General features: G+C 35.6%; 1 protein-coding gene and 1 pseudogene across 2 annotated transcripts; both read left to right on the plus strand.

Moving 5' to 3' along the window:
- Positions 1-300: 300 nt before the first annotated feature.
- Positions 301-13001, plus strand: LOC149831473 (uncharacterized). Of its 2 annotated transcripts, XM_090012089.1 has the most exons (8): positions 301-710; positions 1259-1303; positions 1451-1589; positions 1811-1886; positions 1978-2026; positions 7412-7509; positions 10744-10882; positions 12712-13001. In XM_090012089.1, exons 1-8 carry the CDS (start codon positions 333-335, stop codon positions 12877-12879), a joined length of 1092 nt encoding a protein of 363 aa, XP_089868215.1. In that variant the 5' UTR covers positions 301-332; the 3' UTR covers positions 12880-13001. The 2 variants fall into 2 exon arrangements, with proteins under 2 accessions (XP_089868215.1, XP_089868217.1); XM_090012091.1 differs by lacking the exon at positions 10744-10882.
- A 7304-nt stretch (positions 13002-20305) lies between these two features.
- On the plus strand, positions 20306-22319 carry LOC149831474 (transcription factor MYB62 pseudogene; annotated as a pseudogene).
- The last annotated feature ends 324 nt before the right edge of the window (positions 22320-22643 follow it).

The following is a 22643-nucleotide window of genomic DNA, read 5'->3' on the forward strand; positions in this document are numbered from 1 at the left end:
TATAAAATTTTACAAACCATAATCAGATCCATATATTTTTTGGACCCTTTGAATCTGAACCAGATTCTAATCAGACCTCTTTGTTAATCACGAAACCCCGACCTTATAGGATTTGGTATGGGTATGGTCCAAGTCAAACCCTCTATATTGAAAACCCTGTTTACCACGGGCAAAACAAGGAGAGGTTGGAGAGCAAAATCAGTGATTTGACATCTTCACCGTGCATTGCTTCAGCCCACGACCTCATGTCTTGGTTTGGCAGGCAGGGCTAGTCATATGAGCAAACGTTACCGGTGTACGGTAGTCCAAAACCATTTATCTCAGCATCCACCATGGCTCTCCTTCTATCGAACCACCTTCTTTCCTCTCCTTCTGTGTACCAACGCCCCCCTTCCAACCCTCTGACACTCGGACACCGTTTAAAATCCATAACTCACAACGCCTCCCTGAACGCCCCACCGAAATCCCGCCTGCATTTTCATCTGAAGGAAGGGCAGAACTGCTATCTCCACAAGCTACCCTCCGGCCTAAACATGGAGGTCATAGTCCAGAAGGGTTCTAGGGAACACCCCAGCGAGCCAGAGGCCCTCAAACCCCCGTTGGTGTTCGTCCATGGCAGCTTCCACGCCGCTTGGTGCTGGGCGGAGCATTGGTTGCCCTTCTTCTCGAGCTTCGGATACGACTGCTACGCTCTTAGCCTTCTTGGTCAGGTACCCTCTTTTTAGCATTTGCGTCTGTTGGTTGGTTTCTGAGAATCTTCTCTTTTTTGACATGGGTTTTGGATGAACATGCTTATCTTGAAGTATTGGATATGTTGGTGTATTGCATGTGGTGAAATTTTTTAATTTCTCAACTTATCTCAGCTTTTCCGAAACTCCCACTAATTGTTTCCTGCTTGATTTTTATGGTGGTAAACTTTAGAATGCTTGAACTACTCTTGGGAAGTTTCTTGATCAGGTGGAAAAAAAGAAGAAAATTTCATTAGCATTTGATACTTTCTCATGCCAGAATGATTTGTGAAGCTTATTCAGTTTTATTTGTAATTAAGAGTGTTGGTTGAATTGGAAATTTTGTTTTTTTCTTTTTCTCTCTGTTTCCTCTTTATGATTTTCTTTTAGTTATTTAATGCACCCTTATAAAGATGATTTCTATCAATAGTTTGATCTACATCAAATCCTTTTCTACCTGTGCCTTAGTATGTTAATAAGGTCAGAGTGAACCTAACTGCTGGCTGATTGTGATTTGAATATATGGTCAGGGTGAGAGTGATGCGCCTGAGGGGCAGGCACCTGGTTCTCTTCAGGTATTCTGGATCTCCCTCTTCTGCTGGGGCAGGCACCTGTCATCTATGTCTTTTGTTTAGCTTCTTCCGGGAAACTTTTATACCTTCTTCTTCCTTTAGGTGTGTGGTCTGTATCATCTGGTTAACATTTTGAATGATCTGCAGTAGACACATACAAGGGATGTGGTTGACTTCATCCAGGAAGTACTTCATTTACCACCAGTGTTGCTTGGCCACTCATTTGGAGGACTTGTTGTCCAATCCTACATTTCCAATATGAGCTCTGAACTCTCGAATTCTAAATCAGGTTTGCATTGTAAATTCTTTATTAATTAGTTCTAAAATCTAATTTTACTTTAATTCTTTCATGGAGCATAGCATTATTACAATTTATTGGTACTTTCTAGAAAGGTTTTTTTATCTGAAAGCTTCTCCCTTTTTTTTATTTCTCTTTTCCCTTCTACATCCTCAATGCAGGAAAAAGAGGTTTTCTTTTTATTGTTGTGCTCACAAAATCTTGTTTCTCAGTTGTAGAAGGAAAGCATTTGCATCCTAAGCTAGCAGGAGCTGTTCTTATATGTTCTGTGCCCCCTACTGGCAATGGGTAAGGAGTCATTTTGAACCGTGTTTTTCCCTTTCTATGTTTATGCTAATGACCCTTTATAATTGATAATATATTGCTATGTATTGTTTAGTGGATTGATATTACGGTACATCTTCTCCAGGCCTGTTGCTGCTTTCAAGGTACTATAAATATGAAGTTGTTTATTTCAACTTTGTTGATTTTTGCTTCTTGTATTCTGGAAGGCACCAGATCGATATTGGTTTCTACTTGCTAAGTATTTTAGACCTGCAATAATGGCATATCCGTAATCATGCATAATTGGCATTACCTTTTGAATGTTGAGTTGTTTAATTCTTAGTGATAGAAGTGGAATATATGGTTGCTAATAGTCCGATGGTAGGATTAGCATCAAGAATGGAAGTTTCTCTTTCTATTAGTTAGGTAGCTTTTATGTACGGGTTACCACCATCCATCTATTTGGATAGAAGTGGAATAGATGGTTGCTAATAGTCCGATGGTAGGATTAGCATCAAGAATAGAAGTTGCTCTTTCTATTAATTAGGTAGCTTTTATTTACAGGTTACCACCATCCATCTATTTGGCAATCCTTTTGTAGATCAGTACACTATCTCTTCGGTGTAGGTTACTAATTCTAGCAATCACAAAAAAGTCCATGTAAAAATTAAGCAAACATTAGAGAATGTTTGAAAATCCTGGTGCTTGTTATTCCAATTCAACTTAAAAATGATGAGTGTGTGTGGGTCGTTGCAAAATACTGTAAAAAGCGAACACAATGACTAGTCCTAGAGGCTCCACTTTAGCGATCTTATAATAAGATCGAAAAAGAGTTATTCCAGGCATTCCATCTTTTCTTGTGAGATGTGGCCATCTTAGAATGTTTGGAAATCCTGGTGCTTGTTATTCCGATTCGACTTAAGGATGATGAGTGTGTGTGGGTTGTTGCAAAATACTATAAAAAAGCGAACACAGTGACCAATCCTAGAGGCTACATTTTAGCGATCTTAGAATAAGACAGGACAAAGAGTTATTCTAGTCATTCCATCTTTCTTTCAGAGATGTGGCTCCTCCCCTTTCCGACTGGATTGACTTAGGAAGAATTTGACCTCCTTTTGAGCATGCTTCAAAGCCACTCATATATTCACCAGAATATTCTTGACACAATCCTCCCTGCAATCATGCATCAATTCATGAAAGATTGTCATCATGGCTCTTTGGTAGGTTGTTTTTCATCTCTGCATCCAAAAGGCTTGAGTATGAAACATGATGTACCATGTAACCAATCTGTAATAAATATCTTCTTGCTTGGGCTAATACTCCTTAGCAAACTTAATCTAGTTTTCTCTTGCCATCCTAAAATATCTTGCCATACTATCGACAGGGATTCCATACAAAAGGCATGAGTATGAAACATAATGTGCCCCAATCTGTGATAAATTTCTTCTTGCTTTGGCTAATACTCCTTAGCCAACTTAATCTGGTTGTGTCTTGTCATTCGCAAAATATCCTGTCGTACTATCGACAAGAATGTCAGGCAGGGGAAAGTCATCTTTGAGAGTAGCTACATTTAGATTGCAAAAGTCAATGCAATTATAGAACTTCGTAGCTTCAATATCACAGCTATGTTAGAAGCCATTCTGATTTTTTTGGTCTACTGAATTCGGCTTTAATCCTGTCATCAAGGTTAATGACATCTTAGTGACAACCCAAAGTAACTCATTGAATCATTATGAATATACTAGCCAAAATTATGCAAACCTGGAGATAAAAACACCAAATTGAGATGTTATATGATTTATACTATCTTTTAATATTGTTAAGTAATATTAGTCTTGTAGTGGTGACGTAATCAAGGGCATTTTGATACTTTTCCTAAAGCCATTATAATATAATGAATGTTGACCTGGATCACTAAGCAGTAGAAGAGACCTATGAAAGAAAGTCCCTGTGATACCCATCCTATCCCTTGAGGGGAATGTTGTCATGATGCCTCCCACAGCCCAGGGAAGCTATTTTCAACCACAGATAGCCCTCATTCCTCTGGAACTACTCGGGCTGATGTACTGAAAGGTGTTTCTGCATCAAAAGAAACATTGTTTGATACTATCCAGGCTGACATGGTGGAGAATAGACCTTGTCTATTCATACCCAAACAACCTTATGAGCACATGTCAAAGTTTAAACATACAATCTTAGCAGGATTTTCTGGTGGAGCTAAAACAAAGTGCATGGAGTTCAATTTTGTAGTTGCTAAACTTAGATCCGTTTGGTCATCAGTGAGTGATTTGAGATTCTCAGAAATAAAAAATGGCTTATTTCTCACTCAAGTCTCCAAGGAAGAAGACATGCAGTTGATTATGCGTAAAAGAGCATGGCGTGTGGCTGGTTGGACCCTAATTGCTAATCGATGGACTCCAGGTATGGAGCTCAAACTTGATGAGCCCAACCTAGTTCCACTTTGGATTTGCTTGCCAGATCTTTGGGTGGAGCTTTGGGCTGTTGATGTTTTTCAGGGAATTGTGGAACTCTTAAAGGGTCATCTAGTTGATTTAGGTTATCACACCCAGACTATGGAATGTATGTCTTTTGCTCGGATATGTATATAAGTGCTGCTGAATTTTCAACATCTTCTGAATATAGAAATCTATATGCAAAATCGAGGTGTTATTACTCAGGCATTAGAATATAAAGGTTGCATCAAGTATTGTAGTGCTTGTGGGTCTACTTATCATACTAAAACTACTTTTCCATCTATACCAATGGCTTCACACTACCAAGCTACATCTGCAAATCAATGGACGATTGTTAAAAGGGTTAAACGTGTGTGACAGGTGTGAAATCCACAATGAGAGCCCCTCTTTCAATAAGTTGTCCATTTTAGACAACAAAGGAGAGGAGCTACATGAAGTTTGACAGCAGAAACTAGATGTGAATGCTATACATCCCTCAGAAGAGGTTACAAATTCTTCCACAAATACTCAATTTCATGAAGTGATGAAGATCTCTCATTTTGTTTAGCCATAATTCTATGATTCAGGAAGACAGGAGGCTACCACACAACCCATTTCCGTGAAGGAAACGATCATCTTGGGTGAGTTGGAGTCAGTGGGTACATCCACTGGTGTAGTGACAAGCTTACTCAACAAGCAACATGTGGCTGATGGGTTCATGGTCGAAGGAACGACAGATAACAACCTATTGATGCGTGATTAGCTGGTGTATCTCAGGCTTATTTGATTTTGACCATCTTTTACTGCACCCCTTACTATGTGGCTCTTGGTAAGCACTGTGAAAGAAAATCTGCCACTAGAAATTACTAGTTTTGAATGCGTAGAAGGACCCCCACTGGGATTTGAGCATCCAGGTTCCAACCTATCAAAGATACTAATAGGCAATTCAAGTTTCCAGGCACTATAACATGTCACCAGACTTTACCGCCACATGTATTCAAGATTGGTTCTCATGATGAAACAAGTCAACTGTTTAGATCTCATGCCACATCAACGTCTAAACAGAAATGCCTGACACTTACTATTCTTAGTATTTCTCTCACTACATGTCGGGTTATTAGACATCGTCCTTCTAATATTCAAGTGGCAAAGGATCAACCTCACAATGAGGACCTCAATGCTGAGGCTGTCATGCAAGAATGCATAAATAGAAAGTTGCCACAAGAATTTACGGATAAGGACTTGAAGGAAGACTGTCACCAAGTACGAAGGGAGAGATTTTTCTTAACTACTTGTTGCAATTTGCTGGATTCCAGTGTCTATGGATGCCCAAAAGAGGTAACTATGTAACACAGTTTCTTGTTAAAGTAGGTGTTTGAGTGTTACTTGCATCAGGGAGGTTATACCACGTGTGGTTTTCCTTCATAGTAAATATGTAATTGTTGTTCTCTTGTACTACTGATAGGGGTCTGCCTAACCCCAGCTTGTCTATAAGAAAAAAACCATAAAAACACAGAAAAAAAGGAATGACCTGTGGAGGCTAATAGAGGGGTATCATATTGTTTCCTATTATTCGCACGTTCTCTTTCTTTCTCCTTATTATCATTCTTCTATAATAATCCACATGGTTTTGTGTGTATGAATGTGTCATTCTTATTGTCTTTCTCCCCATTCTCATTCCTCGCTACATTTTGTGCAACAAATTTTTTTTTGAGAAGTAGACATAGTTGTTGACTAGGTGATTGCTCATCTAGTTGCCTAGGAGTGAGTGGTTAGTCAGTCGATTAAGAGGATGGGGTTACTTATCCAACATGTGCGTAGACTAGGTGACTGGTCATCAGATTAGTGCTGCTTTTGACTATATGTATTATGATAACAAGAGCAAAATAGTGAATTATAACAAAACAAAGTTCCTAGAATTGGACAAACATTTTGTTTGGGAAAATATTGAGGATCAACAGTTATGATCTATGCTTATGTTTGGTGTTCCTCAAGTTCTGGATTTGTTCAGTGAGCCATTGCCTATTTCTTGACATTGGAAGTTGAAAAAAAGTTGTCTATTGTTCTTACTCATGTGACCATTAGGTCCACAGTAGTGGCATCTGTAATTACATGCAACTATTTATATCTTCTTGTAATGTTGTTAAGTAATACAAATAATGTAATATGTGATGTATTGAAGTGTATTTTGCAAGGTTGCCAGAAAGGGAAATGGGAACAGGAAACATCTTGGGAAACAGAAACGGGAAACAAATTTTGAAACGATTGGAAAACAAATGGAAAATGTTTAAGAAGAATAAAAACCTTACCAAACATAAGAAACATGAATCCCTCAAAAGGGAAATGTTTGGAAAACACATGCAAAACGTGTTGGAAACACATGGGAAACGTGTTTCCCAAATATGGGAAACACATTTCCCACACTATGGGAAATACGTCTCCCATAATTTTTTGGCATTTTCCACATGTTTTGAAAACACAGTGTTTCCTATTTCTGAAACGGTTTCCCAGGAAACACATTTCCCATCCTCCTATAGCGTTTCCAATAGCCCTGGTATTTTGGTACTTTTTCCAAGCCCATTTTACTATGATGAACAGGCTGAACCCTAAAGGCTGATAGAAGATGATCCCCTTGCTGCCTATTGCTGTTCATATTTTCTCTTTGTCTGTCATTATTCTTGTCCTATAATCAGAATGTATTAGTTGCTTGCTTGTTACTTTAATTTTCTCTCAACTGTTTTAGGTAATATAAAGTTATGCAGCATTTTCTTTAATAAATGAAAACTCAAATTTATTTAAAATTTTAAGTGTTGATTTCCTAATCTGCACCAGCATTTATTTAGAATTTTGTTTTTCCAGGTTGCTTTCTCTTCTATGTTAGTCATATAAATTTTCTCATGTTCCAATCTTGTGGGGGTCATTCCCCAATTCACGTGTCTGAAAAAAAATTCTTGGAACATTTAAGTTATATGGAATTTTTAATTTTGATCAAGATGCTCACCTTTTAAACTTGATCCTTTATGTAGAGTCTTTTTGAGAATTGAGACACATGGTTCGAGTATTTTCCATCTTGATTCATTTGCAGATATGTAACAGGTGACACTCAGCCTAGCTGCAAAAGCTTTTGCAACCTCTTTGAGCCTTTGCAAGGAAACATTTTTCTCTGTGAACATGGATGATCGTCAAGTCCAGCAGTATGTCATATTTTTTATTTTTTGTGGTAACAGAACATACTATATTTGTTTAGCAAGAATCTTACAAAAAAAAAGAGTTCATCATTTCTTTAAGTTTTCTGTTGTCACATTGTCTACTTCTCACAAATTGATCATATGGTGGCTGTGGTATTACTATTCTTTGCAATAATTAGATATGAATTCCTTCTTTATACTATTTGGATTCTCTTTAGTTTTTATTAGCTTGTTGACAGTGTTACGCATATATTTTATATATTTTTGAAATTTATGAAAATTATACACATTCACACACACACATAACAAAAATAATTATGTCAGAAATAGGCAGTTGGACAACATAGTTTTTAGTGTCAAAAGCATTTTCCGAAATATCCAATCAAATAGATAAAAAGACAATGTTCAATTGATAAATGAGGGTTTGTGATAGATCTTCTTGGTGGTTTTAAGGCTTCCACAGATCTGAGTATTTGCAAAGGATTTTTTGAGGACACAGGAAGTCCTTCAAAAATACAATAAATCCATATTTAAATAACCAAAACTTTTATGCATTTGAGATGTTTAAGAATTTTAAGAACCAGATTGAAAGCATTATTGAAAATGAGTGTGTTTTGTCAGAAGAGATGGAATGAGAGAGTGTTCATACTATGCTTTTCAGGACTACCTAAGGGACAATCTTATTGAAGAATAGGTTTCATGTGCACATGCTACATAGTAAAATGGAGTAGCTGCAAGAGAACATGACGTATAATTGAAGTGAGCATGACATTAATGTATTCCAGCATTGTTCATCAGTTTTTGTAGAATAAAGTGCAGCATACAGCTGCATATCTAATTATTCATATCTAAACTGTTGTTTTGAATGAAAAATCACTATATGAGATGCTCCTTGAAAAAGTTCATTCTTGATCTGAATTAAAAAGCTTTTAAAATAGCATCTTCAGCCTTTGTAATTTTTAGGATAACCAATGAAAAGAAGGGTTGGCTTTAGGATATACCTTCCTTTTTTGAAACAAAAATAATTATGTCGGAAATAGGCAGTTGGACAACATAGTTTTAGTGTCAAATGCATTTTCCGAAATATCCAATCAAATAGATAAAAAGACAATGTTCAATTGATAAATGAGGGTTTGTGATAGATCTTCTTGGTGGGTTTAAAGCTTCCACAGATCTGAGTATTTGCAAAGGATTTTTTGAGGACACATGAAGCCCTTCAAAAATACAATAAATCCATATTTAAATAACCAAAACTTTGATGCATTTGAGATGTTTAAGAATTTTAAGAACCAGATTGAAAGCATTATTAAAAGTGAGTGTGTTTCGTCAGAAGAGATGGAATGAGACAGTGTTCATACTATGCTTTTCAGGACTACCTAAGGGACAATCTTATTGAAGAATAGGTTTGATGTGCACATACTACATAGTAAAATGGAGTAGCTGCAAGAGAACATGGCGTATAATTGAAGTGAGCATGACGTTAATGTATTCCAGCATTGTTCATCAGTTTTTGTAGAATAAAGTGCAGCATACAGCTGCATATCTAATTATTCATATCTAAACTGTTGTTTTGAATGAAAAATCACTATATGAGATGCTCCTTGGAAAAGTTCATTCTTGATCTGAATTAAAAAGTTTTGATGTTGGTTTTGTGTTCATATAGGCAGTTCAAAAAGGAAGGTTTATCCTAAAGCCAACCCTTCTTTTCATTGGTTATCCTAAAAATTACAAAGGCTGATGATGCTATTTTAAAAAAGACAACTCTTGATTTCCATGTGTAAATTCTGGTCATCATTGATTATGCACTAATGTTGTCAATGCAATGCTGCTTTAAAACTGCTATGAATTTGTCGATGCTTAAGACCGCCATAACTAATTGTGTAAACACCACTGATTATATGGATGGCTTAGTCAAATAAAGAAGTTACTGAAGCATTTCATTAGAATGGATAAGTTCAAACTATAAGGGGGTCAACAAGAAATGGCATCCTATTGATTGAAAAAGGTTACTATATTCATACTTTGAAGGTAGTGAATGGTAAGTGTTGGCTAGTGCAATGAGTGAAGATATTCAAATGACTCATTGCAGTAAGCCATGTAAAATTATGGAAAAACCCAGGAATAAAAATATTATAGATTATACAAAATAAAGTATAAGTCAGGTGGGAATAAGGAACAGAAATTACACAAAAAATGTGAAAAGCTAAATCTTAGGCCTCTTAAGGGGAGTAAGCCTAAGGCATGCACCTCATGCAAGTTGTAAACCTCATTTTACAAGAGGCTTATTGCTCCTATATTTGCGCCTCCCATAGAGAGTTGAGGCAGGAAGATGATGCCTTGTCTCGAGGCAAGAGCAGATGCTTCTCGCCTCAAGGTGAGAGCCTTTTTGAACCATGGATCAATGTAAGTTGTCCATAAACAGGAGCATGGTTTTTTTTAGTTAGATGTTTTCCTTTTACTCATACTCTCAATTCATGGGTATGCTACTCAGATTTTAATGAGAGATGTTAGATATTTCCATCAATCATCTCATTTGATAATGTGCATGTGACATGGATATCTTACAGTCTCTGTGCTGAAGATCTAAACATTCCTAATGGTGATGTAAAAGAGAAGCTTAGACTATTCTGATCTAATATCATGTTGTGTTAGATTAAATAAGAGATTTAAAAAGTGTTTTTACTTGTGCTGAGCAGTGGTAATCCTAAAGATCCCTCGGGGAAAAATTAGTTTTGTATATTAGGTCTCTTAGAAACTTAAGTTCCTTTTTATAAAATATTATACCTGTTTCCGCTTATGTTTTGACTTGGAACAAATTACTATAATTTGTCCTTGCCTACAGGTTCCAAAATGCTGTACATATGGATCCTTGACATACCAAAATGGCTCCCATCATTTGTTTAAAACCAGTAGTGATTTATCCAAGGGAAAATCTTATAATCAATGAGTTGAGAGATACTTTTCTTGTTGAATTAATTCGTTAATAGTTGTTGCTATCCATAGTATTATTATTCAGTGCCTGTGATATATGGAAAGCCCTTCAATGTGAAATGATTGAAACCCTTTGCTTTGAATTTGTGCATGAGCTATGTTTTGGTGGCTTTGTGGTGTACACCAAATTTCAAAAACTGAACTTAGATGGAGTCAGACAGAGAACTTTCTGAATATAGTTCCTTCTATAATAGTATTTATGTTGCTGGGTGCTGTTCGTGTTAGCTAATTGTCCATAGTATGTTGCAGATACCAAGAGTTAATGAGAGAAAGTTCAAAGGTTCCATTGTTCGACCTCAGGAAACTCAATGCATCATTACCAGTCCCTTCAATACCGAAGAATTTCTTAGAAGTCCTAGTCATGGGTGCTGCTTATGACTTTATTGTGGTGGGTCTGTTAATTAGCTCAGTATTTTCAAATTGAACTAGCATTATTTAACTGGTTGTTGAACTGGCATCAGTTCCTTCACTCTCTTATCACATGATCAAAGTATCTCATAGGTTCATAGACTAAACTACATAAGATTGCTAATTTTTTATTTGTTGTAAAAATCCACCTTCAACTCTAAATTATAGTTACTGTCATGGTGTGTGTGACCAGGTGTTTGCTCCTTGACGACTAGCTAAACTCTAAATGTGTGAACCAGTTGACACATTGTCATCTTAGTACAAATCTTTGGCAGCATGATGTATCTCAGATTGTATATGGAGCAGCTTTTAAGTTGCTATCACTGGCCCCTGCACTATGATCTGGCCCATCTGGGTCGTGAACTGGGGTTTTTGAGCTGGCCAAACATGCGCACGCTAATTAAAACAAATTTCTTCATATACATATATAAAATATAATCTCATCATGGTGCTGCTCATGCACATGGTGGTCACCCATCTTATTATGCCTCAACATCTTATGTGGTGTACTTGCCAATATATAGCAATCTTTTTGCATAGGAAAATGATGATGGTTATTGTGATACTGCTTATATAATTGCAAGAAGGTCACTATCCAGGCTTGAATGTGACAAGTGGACAATTAGAGTTTTATATATATATATATATATATATATATATATATATATATATATATATATATATATATATATATATATATATATATATATATATATAGAACTAGAGTGCGAACTGGGCATTTCCAACACTTTTTTTTCAAATCCAACCATGTAGATGTGTTTGACATGGTGAATTTGCTATGAATGAACCGTTGGATTGTGTATTTTCAATGAAAAAATGTGATTTTTGGATGCTTGAATATTTATGAAGATTATTAGCTGTTGATTTTAAAGCCTTAAAAAATCTTGTTTATGCATCATAATCGGATGATTCAAGAGCTGGTCCTTATAAAACCAAGCATGTAGATCACATAGGTACGGTTAGATTCAAGAGAAAAGAATAAAAAGTCCATGAAAATCGCGGTTCACACGGTAGTTCTCATAGACTAGTGGCTATATATATATATATATATATATATATATATATATATATATATATATATATATATATATATATGTGTGTGTGTGTGTGTGTGTGTGTGTGTGTGTGTAACCTGGTCTTTAAATGAAAGGAAAATATCAACATGTTGGAAGCAGATTATAGCAATATACAACACAAATATAGCTTGAAGAATGCATTTTTCACATCATTCAACTAACTGGACTGGATGTTTCTGAGCACATGCAGAAATGTTAGGTATCATCTCATTTATTGTTTATTACGAATTGACTATTAATCAACTTTGTACCTCTCTTAAAAGCACACCAGTCCTGGTTGTTCTTTTCTCCTTAGAATGGTTGACAGCACATTCTGGTGCCTTTTAAGACAAACACTAGGACTACATATTTATGGGTGCTTAGATATTTTAACCTGCTATTTTGTGCAGATAGATGTCATACAGGAGACACGTCGTGTTTTGTTCATTTATTTTCGTCACAGGCCTATGTTAAGGGCAATGTGAATCAAAGTCAAATGGTACCAAATTTCAAATATATCATATAATATTAGAAAAACGTTCTAACTCCTTGGAAAGAGATCCAAAACAGCTGAATATATGACATACTTTATTCTGTTCTGCCTTTTGCCTGTTGAACTGTTGGATTTGTATTTATTTGTTCTGAGGTTCTAAGCTGTAGACCAGTTTTATTGAGAAGTCTTTTCACGGTAACTGTTGAAACCATGTTTCAGAGATAATGTGAAATTGTGTAGGATTATGAAGGGATCGAGGAAACAGCTAAGTTTTATGGCGTCTCTCCAGTCTGTGTAGAAGGGGTTGCTCATGATATGATGCTAGATTCTGCGTGGAAGAAGGGAGCAATGGTGATCTTATCCTGGCTAAAGAACTTGGACAGAGTGTATACTATGAGTATTCTCTAGAAAACGTGTGCTTGCTATGATAATGTGTCTGTGTTGTGTGTGCGTTTCTTCATGAGCAGTCATGAAACGGCTTGCGGACCCATCATCATATAATCTATATGAGATTGGCATTTTCTTTTGCAGTCAGATTGACACCAAATGTCAACAGTTTCATTCTTTTCGCATCATTTTGTAAGAATATCATGCCTAGTCAAAACGTCTTTTCTTTTGAGAGGGTTCTCTCTCTCATTAGGGCTTCAGACATCCTGTATTATACAAGATTTTGTCCTCTAGCATTTTAAGGATTTAAAATCATGTTGTATGCAATTCAAGCATTGGGTCATCTGAGTTGTTAACTTTTACCTTCCAAGAGCCAATGTCATAATGAGGCTGTCACTTCATCTTAGCCAAAGAATTTTGGGTTTGGCTCAAAGGGTTCCGGGCCTATCCCCCATCACCACCAAATAAAAAATAAAGAGGAATAAAAAGAAAATGGATAGTTGTGAACTGTGGAGATTCAAAAGACTGCCGCAAGGTCTAAGTTGGGTGTACTTCCCGGTGGGCAGGGAGGACTTCAAGGGTTTTACCAACCGCAGACCAGCCAAGGTTTGGTCGATGGTGAAAGAGGTGTTTTTCCTTGGATTAATAGTAAAAAAGGACACTGATTGTAAGTAAGCCATGAAGCATTCCATTGTAAGTGACTGATACCTGGTTTTCATTAGCGTCTTTTGGTGCGAGTGTTTTGCCTTGCAGAGGATTCAGTTGAACCTAGATGATGTTGTCTTGAGTCATTGGTTGTAACATGGATATATTTTTTTATTAGGAGTTCTTTTTCATAATCGTCCCTGCTTTATAAACAATGCCCAAAAACCTTTGTACCTTATTTGATTTTTCAAAATATCTTTACATTTCAAAATGTTAGGACAAATACACTCTTTGGTTTTGCCATGGCAAACAAGGAGGGATTATTTTAGAAAATGGGATAAGGAAAGGATGGTTTTGGGCTTGCCTTATAATTTGATTAACATCCAAGCTTAAACGTCCCAGATTAAAAAAATGTATATTTAGAATAAGTATGTTCATTGTGTATTTGTCATGGGCTATCCACCTCATTATCAAATGAAATGATACAATTGTCTTAATCCATTACTCATGCACCATTTCTATGTTCATTGGTCAACATTTTCTGCTTAATTCCAAACCAAAATTTTCTTGCTTGCATCTTGACAGACAGGTAAATGCTTTTTGGGAGATGTATCTAATCATTTTTTGTGGGCCTTGAGTGTGAACAGCTGATAAAAAGGACAACTTTAACCCACAATGTGGAGCATAAACTTCTAGCTTTTTATGTGTGATCTTTCATGTCACCACTCCTCTGACATGCTGTTTGTCACTGATTGGTTCTTGAAGCTAACTTTCAATAAGTTCCTCAATGATGGTTGGTCATGAACCATATATTAATATTCTTTTTGGAAAGATTATGCAAAATGAAAAGACACTAGCACCAATAATGAAAGATGAGAGCTGCACTTTTAAACAAAAGATGTGATTGTTTCATCATATAATGGATATCAAATCTTGTTTACCAAACGTCAATCAGTGGGCCTATAAGTTGCTATAGTATATATTCTAATAATTTCAATGGCTAGCAATTCTTATTATTACTATTATTATCATATCATCATTCATCATGATCAGAAATTAGTCTGTTTGTTAGAAAGCACCAAGCGATGATGAAAATGTATCGACCAAGGAAATAGTGATTCGAGTCAATGATCATGCACATTAACAGTTTCTCTGCAATTAATGACAGAACTTTTTGTCATTTTCTAGCTGAAGGGTTCTCAATCTGATGGATCCCTGCCCATACTAGAATGCCCCTATAATGATTAAGTACATTAATCTTGTATAGATGTACCACATTAATCTTGTATACTAGAATATCCTTGGAGAGAAGTTTTACCAGCAAAAACAGGCAGCCAATATGTCAATAGAATTTTAAAAAAAATCATATTTACTGCATTTTTATTGAAAAATATATCCTGAAATAAACACTAATACTAAGAAAAAATAATGTAAAAGGAGTAATAGAATAAAATAGATTAAGATCACTCTTTTCTCTCGACATATAACTGATAAAAGTGTAAATATTGCTACATTTTAAAAAGAAGAAAATACCACGATATTTTAAGATCAGGGGCAGAGCCAGAAATCTAAACTAGTGTGGGCACAAAGGCACTATAAAAAAGGGAAAAATATTTACTAATAAATTATACTAATAATATACTTTTAAAATTCAAATAATTATTGTAAAGCTTACTCTTGCCAATTATGCATATTGACGAAATTAATGACGAGCCTCACTGATCTAGTCTTGTAGAACCTTTTGATAAATGAAGTCCCAAGTTCGCACCAAGTATGCAATATCAATCTAATGTTTACATTGTAAAAATATTTGAATGGCCAAACTACCTCAAAAAAAGTATAGATGAAAGTCCAAAACAAATCACGCAAAGAAAAATAACCTAAAATCATAACAGAATTAAACATGCAGTCGTGGATATTACTAATTGAAAACACAATGAAAACCCCAAAATCCTAATAGAAATAAAAAATAAAATCGACATTATTGCTAATTGAAAAGAAAAAACAAAGCAAAGAAAACAAAAACCTTAATTAGACATTCATGTCATTTGAGACAAGGCAAATAAAAAACCCAAATCCTAACAAAAGTCATAGATCTCTCATCTATTCTAATTTATTTAAAAAAATCCTAATATTCTAACCAAAACCAAGCACTCATTATTGATGGCTTATAATGCTAATTGAAAAAAAATCACATAAAACTCCCAAAACCATAATTAAACATTTATGTCATAAAAAGAACAAATCAAAACCCTAATTTCTACAAACAACATAAATTATGCATTTATGCTAATAGATAAAAAAACCTCTAATATTCTAAGCAAAATCACCTCATACAATATTCATGGATTCTTGCCTAATGCTAATTATAAAAAAAGAAAAAAAATTAAAATAATAACTAAATATTTGTCACTCTAAAAATATCAAATCAAAACCCTAATTCCTAACAAGCATCATACATAGATATGCTAATAGAGAACAAAACCTAAGTAAAATTTTATATGTAATTTTTTTTGAGGAAAAATATTTATGTCATTTGAAAAACTAAAAAAACTTAAATCTTAAAAAATAAAAAATTTAAGGGGTTGATGACCAAAATGAAGCACTCATTAATGGATTTATGATTATTGATAATTGAAAATAAAAATAGCAAAAAAAAAACCCTAAAATCTTAATTAAATATTCATGTCATTTGAAAAAATTCTAAATTATTACCCTAAATCCTAAAATAAATTATAGATTTATAATAATTGAAAAAACAAAAAAAACCAATATTCTAACCAAAATCAAGCATTCATTATTCATGCCTAATGATAATTGAAAAAAAACTAAAACCCTAATAAAACTTTCATGCTATTAAAAATAAATAAATCAAATACTTAAACCCTAACAAACATTAAACATTATTCTAATTGAAAAAACAAAACTCCTAAGATCATTGATAATATTTTAAATGTTTAAAGTGGCTAACAAAATAGCTATATCTTCTTATTTTAAGAAATCTCGCTATATTTGGCACATTCCTTGCATCTTAAACATGGCCTTTGGGTTCCAAACTTTTAAAATGATTTTTTTTTTCAAAAAATAACCATACTATCCTATAAAAACGATGTTTTTCACAAAAACCCATAAATATACCAAAATTCTTCGCATGCCCAAAATCATTGATTCTTGACTTTTAGGACCATTTTACCATTCATATCATATTTGTGCATACTCTTTGGTGTACTCACAAATATGTTGTGAACCTTTGAATATAGTTAAAATTATTGAAGAGATTCACAACATATTTGTGCAGACCTCCTGATGTTCTCACAAACATGTTGCAAACTTTCAAATATGGTTAAATTATATAGGAGATTCATAATATAATTGTGAGGACTTCTCATGTTTGCACAAATATATTATGAACGTCTGAATATAGTTAAAATTACTGAAGAGATTTGCAACATATTTGTGCGGAACTCCTGACGTTCGCATAAATATATTGCGAACCTCCGAATATGGTTAAAATCACTGAGGAGATTCATAATATATTTGTGCGGACCTCCTCATATTCGCATAAATATTTTGTAAACCTCTGAATATAGTTAAAATCACCGAGGAGATTCACAATATATTTGCGCAGACCTCCTTACGTTCACACAAAATATATTGTGAACCTCTAACTATGGTTAAAATCACTGAAGAGATTCACAACATATTTATGCAAACATGTTCACACAAATATATTGCAAACCTCTAACTATGGTTAAAATCACCAAGGATATTGCAAACATTTTTAGCGAACTTTCACACATTCAAATAAATATGTTGTGAACTTCCAAATATGGTTAAAATAAAACTAAAGAGATTTACATGATATTTATATATATGGGTTTGCCAACCTTTGCACAAATATCTTGCGAACCTACGAAAGATTATAATTAATCAAAGGAGTTTCGCACGGATTTGTCGACATTCATACAAATATATTGCAAACTTTTGAAAGATTAAAAATCAAACTAAGGATATTCATATGATATTTACATGGACCTTTCGACATTCGTACAAAATATCTTGACATCTTATAGTCGCATGATTTTATACTCATATAAATACCTATGTTATTTTTTGCAACTATATTATGAATCTTCTCGATGACTTTAACCCTATTTAGATGTTCACAACATATTTGCACATACGTGATATTTGTGCATACGTGAGGAGGTCTGCGCAAATATGTTGCCAATCTCCTTAGTTATTTTAACTATATTTGGAGGTTCACAATATATTTGTGAGAATGTGAAGAGGTTCACACAAATATGTTGTAAATCCCCTTGATGATTTTAACCATAGTCAAAGGTTCACAATATATTTGTGCAAACAAACAAATATGTTGTGAATCTTCTTGGTGATTTTAACCATAGTCGGAAGGATGCAATATATTTGTGTGAATATGAGGAGATTTGCACAAACATGTGAATCTCTTCGTTTGAAGGTTCACAATATATTTGTGCAAATGTGAGAAGGTCCACACAAATATATTGTGAATCTCCTAGGTGATTTTAATAATATTTGGAGGTTAACAACATATTTATTTGAACATGAGTAGGTCCGTGCAAATATATTTTGAATCTCCTATGTAATTTTAATTATATTCAGAGGTTTGCAACATATTTGTGTAAACGTGAGGAGGACGGCACAAATATGTTGTAAAGAGTAAAATAGTTATAAAAAATTGAGAATTAGTGATTTTAAACATACATAAAATTTTGGCACATTTGTCGGTTTTTGCAAGAACGCGGGTTATTAGGACAAGGGGAAAACCCCCATCCCAAACATCGTGGTAGGCCTCCCATTGGTAAAACCCTTGGGATGCGTTTGATTACCTCAGGTTAGAGATCTAAGGTTTTTGAAGTAGAGATCCTCGGATTTCTAATCCAAGGTTCTCTAGTCTGACCCACCCCCCTCTATCAGACTTGAAAACAGGGATCTTTATAAGGAGGTTGGATCAAGGCGTGCCACACCTTGATCCACCACTAAACCTCGATTCTCTCCTAAGAGATTCGAGGTAATCAAACACACTTGGGGTCTCCTTTGCCTAATTTGGAATACACCCAGCTTCGACCTTGTGGCAAATGACGCTTATTGTAGGTTTCATGCTTGTGACATCCCAATAGCTTGGTGACATTCTCGAGTCGCCCCTACCAGGTGAATAGAGCCCTTGTGGGCTAAAAAAAAACAGAAAGTTAAAAGGAAAGTAATCTCATGAATTGCACCGTGATTTCGTTTTATCAGAGTAGTTTTTTTTTTACTGTAAGACGGGAAAACCACTTGAAATCAGAGGCCTAGTTGCGCTGGCCAAGCCTGCCCCGACGGTGTAAACCCGTGGTGCCCCCTTGTTATCAGCGAATCGCCAACTTCGGCTGACAAGGCTTATCCTATTTTACATTAGCAGTTGGCCACCCTTAATGGAAAGATGAACTGAGACTTCAACAAACCTTCAGCCTAAAAAGGATGTAGGCTTAGGTGCCCAAAGCGTCATCAAACATAAGTACAAGAACTTCACCATCAACCACTACACCTGTCCATCCAACTTCACCATCAACAACCACCTGTCCATCTCTAATTGGCCATTTTATCAATGATTTTTACCTGTCCACATCTCCTGCAGAGACAATTCCCTCCACCACTGCCCCCAATGGGTCTTGGCCTATACAACCTTTTAAACACTGTTGAAACAGTACCTGGCGTCACAGAGCAATCAAAGATTGATAAATTAATAATAGACCATTCATCATTTTCAGACCCCACAACAGTTGCTGGGAATATGGGAACAGTACAATGAAGTCAATTCTAGCAGCAGTAGAGGCGGACTACTCAGACCATGTTCATTTGTCTCAAAATTTGATGCCTGATGGAAATAGGGACACCATCAAGCCAAAACAATAGAGGACTAGAGAAAGAGGGCTCATGTGGGGGAGATAACACCTGTCCTAAGTTGGATGCCTGCACCACTGTTGTTAAAACCGAATCTAATCAGCGTGAATCGGATGACTGGAATCAAATCATTTGATAAGCGATTCGAATGTAAGGGACAATTTAGGCCCCTTCAAAATAAACTGTTTTAGCTGTATCAGTACGGCTTAAATTAAGGGCTAATCGACTTTTTTTTCCCCTGTTTTCTTTGTTGTATAAGTCTGACTTTTTTTTTAATGAAAAAACAATTTTTTAAAATAAAGCGATTGTGACTACATTGTCCAGAACATCTTATGTTAAAATGGATACCCTTAGACATTGTCTATGATCATTTGGTAATTTTAACAACTGAAATTTACCTCCAGATTAGGCAAACCGGATGGAGCCAAGAATAATATGTATGATATTTTGTCTAGTCAAACACGTTTCATAAGGGAGAGTCCAGTAGAAAACCATACACCACAATGACCCAATTTCGCTGTCAATAAACCCACCTCCCCCATCTTTTTCTCCTTCATGGGTATCCTATATTATTTCCAAAACCATCACGTTTCAGTGGCATAAGTAAAAAAACTAGCTAGAAAGAGAGCATCACCTTTTTGTTTTTCCTGGGCCTTCCATCTGGTTCAGTTTAATTACCTCATAGGTGAAGAGCTTTCTGAATTTATATTATTGTTCATAGGTATGTACCATGCTACGGTCTTGTACAAGATGCTATAAATCCTGGCACCATCTTTTCATCTTTTTTTGAGAAGCTGGAACCATCTTTTCATCACTTAAAGGTATTGCTTTCTGTGTAGGGATCTGGGTTTCTTTAGGCATTGAAGTGTGAATGAGGAACATGGATGATATGCTAAAAAAGAACAGCAAGTTGGTTGAAGAGGGTGAGCTAAGGAGAGGTCCTTGGACCCTTGAGGAGGACACAATTCTCATTCATTATATTGCTCGTCATGGTGAAGGCCGTTGGAATATGTTAGCAAGGTGCTCAGGTAATAAAAAAAAACTGTATATGGTTATCTTGATTTTTATTGCTTATGAAAGTTGAGGTATAAATTCTCCACTTATTAGTTCTTGTTTTTGTTTGGTAGGATTGAAGAGGACGGGTAAGAGCTGCAGATTGAGATGGCTTAACTATTTAAAGCCTGATGTTAAGCGTGGGAATCTTACACCAGAAGAGCAACTCTTGATTTTGGAGCTCCACTCCAAGTGGGGAAACAGGTATCCAACTTTATCTAGATTTTGAACTTGGTTCCAAATCTCTTTTCTTTTTAGAATTTCTTCCTTTTCTCTTTAAGGTTTAATTCTAAAATATCACACACACACACACACACACACACACAGAGAGAGAGAGAGAGAGAGAGAGAGAGAGAGAGAGAGAGAGAGAGAGAGAGAGAGAGAGAGAGAGACTTTTTTTGCTACCATTACATACTTCTTTCTGTTGTTGTTGATCGATGTTTCTGCTGCCTCAATTTTTTTTTGTTGCTGTTGTGCTTTTTGTTCCTGCTCTTGCGCGAATATCATTCTGATTATTTATTGAAATTGCTGTTGTTGACTCTACTATTCTACTTCTCACTTTTTCTATTCTTCTTGCTCTTGTTACCGCATTTATATTGCTATCCTTAAACGAGTTTGCCGGTTTATGTCATTGAGTCATGAACTAATTGTACGAGCTCATGTATTTAATCTACTCATGCACCAGTCAGATGATTAACACTTTACAAGAAAACTACAAGAAAAGTTCTCTAGATGACTGAAAAGATCATAAAAGACTGCTTTTCTTTCAATTTGAGCTCCTTTTTTGGGAAATAGGCATTGAATTGCTTTTTTTTTTTCAATTTTTCTGCATGCCCAGAATGTGTATGTGATCAATAAGTGCATGACTAGGCCTATTTTTTATGTTAATTTCTTTTGTAATAATAGGTGTTGCCAACAAATAAGGTCCAAAAAGTCCTGTTCAAGGCTTGGTCACCGAGCCCAGAGCAGGGATCAGGACGAAACCAGGCAAGTTGATATCTGAGTCCATCAAGTTCAGACGTTCAAGTATAGTGTTTTTGAAAATCATCAACCTTCTATTGTAATTTCTAAGAAATGATTTCTCATGTTAAATGATGGTCTTTTTCATGGTTATCAATCATCAAATATGGTCTCCTGAATTTCTCATGTTAATGGGCTGATTTCTCACCATGTTCTTATTGTCTTTTGGACAAAACTTTTCTTTCATTAAAAAAAAAGGATCATAAAATATGTATATGAATGTGTTAATTTTATGTTGCAGGTGGTCAAGAATAGCACAGCATCTGCCAGGGAGAACAGACAATGAAATAAAAAACTACTGGAGAACAAGGGTCCAGAAGCAAGCTAGACAGCTGCAGTGTGATGCAAATAGCCAGAGGTTCAGGGAGACAATCAGGTGCTTCTGGATGCCAAGGCTCCTCCAGAAGAAGGGCACACCTTCCATCAATGGCATTGCAACCTCAAGCTCCCCACAACTCATGGAAACACCCCAACCATCATCATCATTATCTCTCACCATGTGTGCATCAGAGGAGGCCAACAAGCCTACCACAGTGAATATTTCAGGATGCCATGAGAAAACCAATCTAGAAAACTTCGGTTCAGAGTCTCAGCTCCCCACAATTTCAGAATTCTCAACAAGTCCCCAAAGCCCATTATCCAGAGGCTGTTACTTTGCTGATTATTATGATCCACTGAATACCATCTCTAGCCCAAGTTGGAACCTTGAAACCCCAGATTGCCCGTTGGTTGAGAGCAATTGGGTTGATGACATGTCATATGGAGGGCTATGGAACATGGACGAGTTCATGTTTGTAACACAGTATCAGAATAGCATCTAAAAGCATTGTTGTTTGACAAGTTATCAGAACAGAAGAGGCGTACCCAATGTATCCAGTTATTAGCAAAAGTTACAAGGAATAATTTGAGTGGGAAGCTTGTGAATGACATCAATGTAACTTTGAACTATGAATCTTTTTCCCATACACAATTATTTTAGACATTTGCGGTGAAATCTCTCTCTACATATCTATTTTATGTTGAAAATTATATCTTACTTAATGGGTCAGGCAACTAAGATTAAACGAGTAAGCTTGGAGGCATGCATAAATGCACGGTATTTCAAGCGATAGTTGCCCCACTTAGGATCAAGTTCTCAATGCAAT

Source organism: Nuphar pumila, chromosome 7, assembly GCF_984573655.1.
Source record: "Nuphar pumila chromosome 7, dmNupPumi1.hap1.1, whole genome shotgun sequence".
Classification (NCBI taxonomy): Eukaryota; Viridiplantae; Streptophyta; class Magnoliopsida; order Nymphaeales; family Nymphaeaceae; genus Nuphar; species Nuphar pumila.

What these genes read in the sequence shown, in the direction of transcription:
- LOC149831473 (XM_090012089.1), top strand. Translation starts at nt 333, where the DNA reads ATGGCTCTCCTTCTATCGAACCACCTTCTTTCCTCTCCTTCTGTGTAC. An exon ending in CTCTTAGCCTTCTTGGTCAG is followed by an intron (nt 711 to 1,258) that starts GTACCCTCTTTT and finishes ATATATGGTCAG; the next exon opens with GGTGAGAGTGATGCGCCTGA. An exon ending in GGCCTGTTGCTGCTTTCAAG is followed by an intron (nt 2,027 to 7,411) that starts GTACTATAAATA and finishes GATATGTAACAG; the next exon opens with GTGACACTCAGCCTAGCTGC.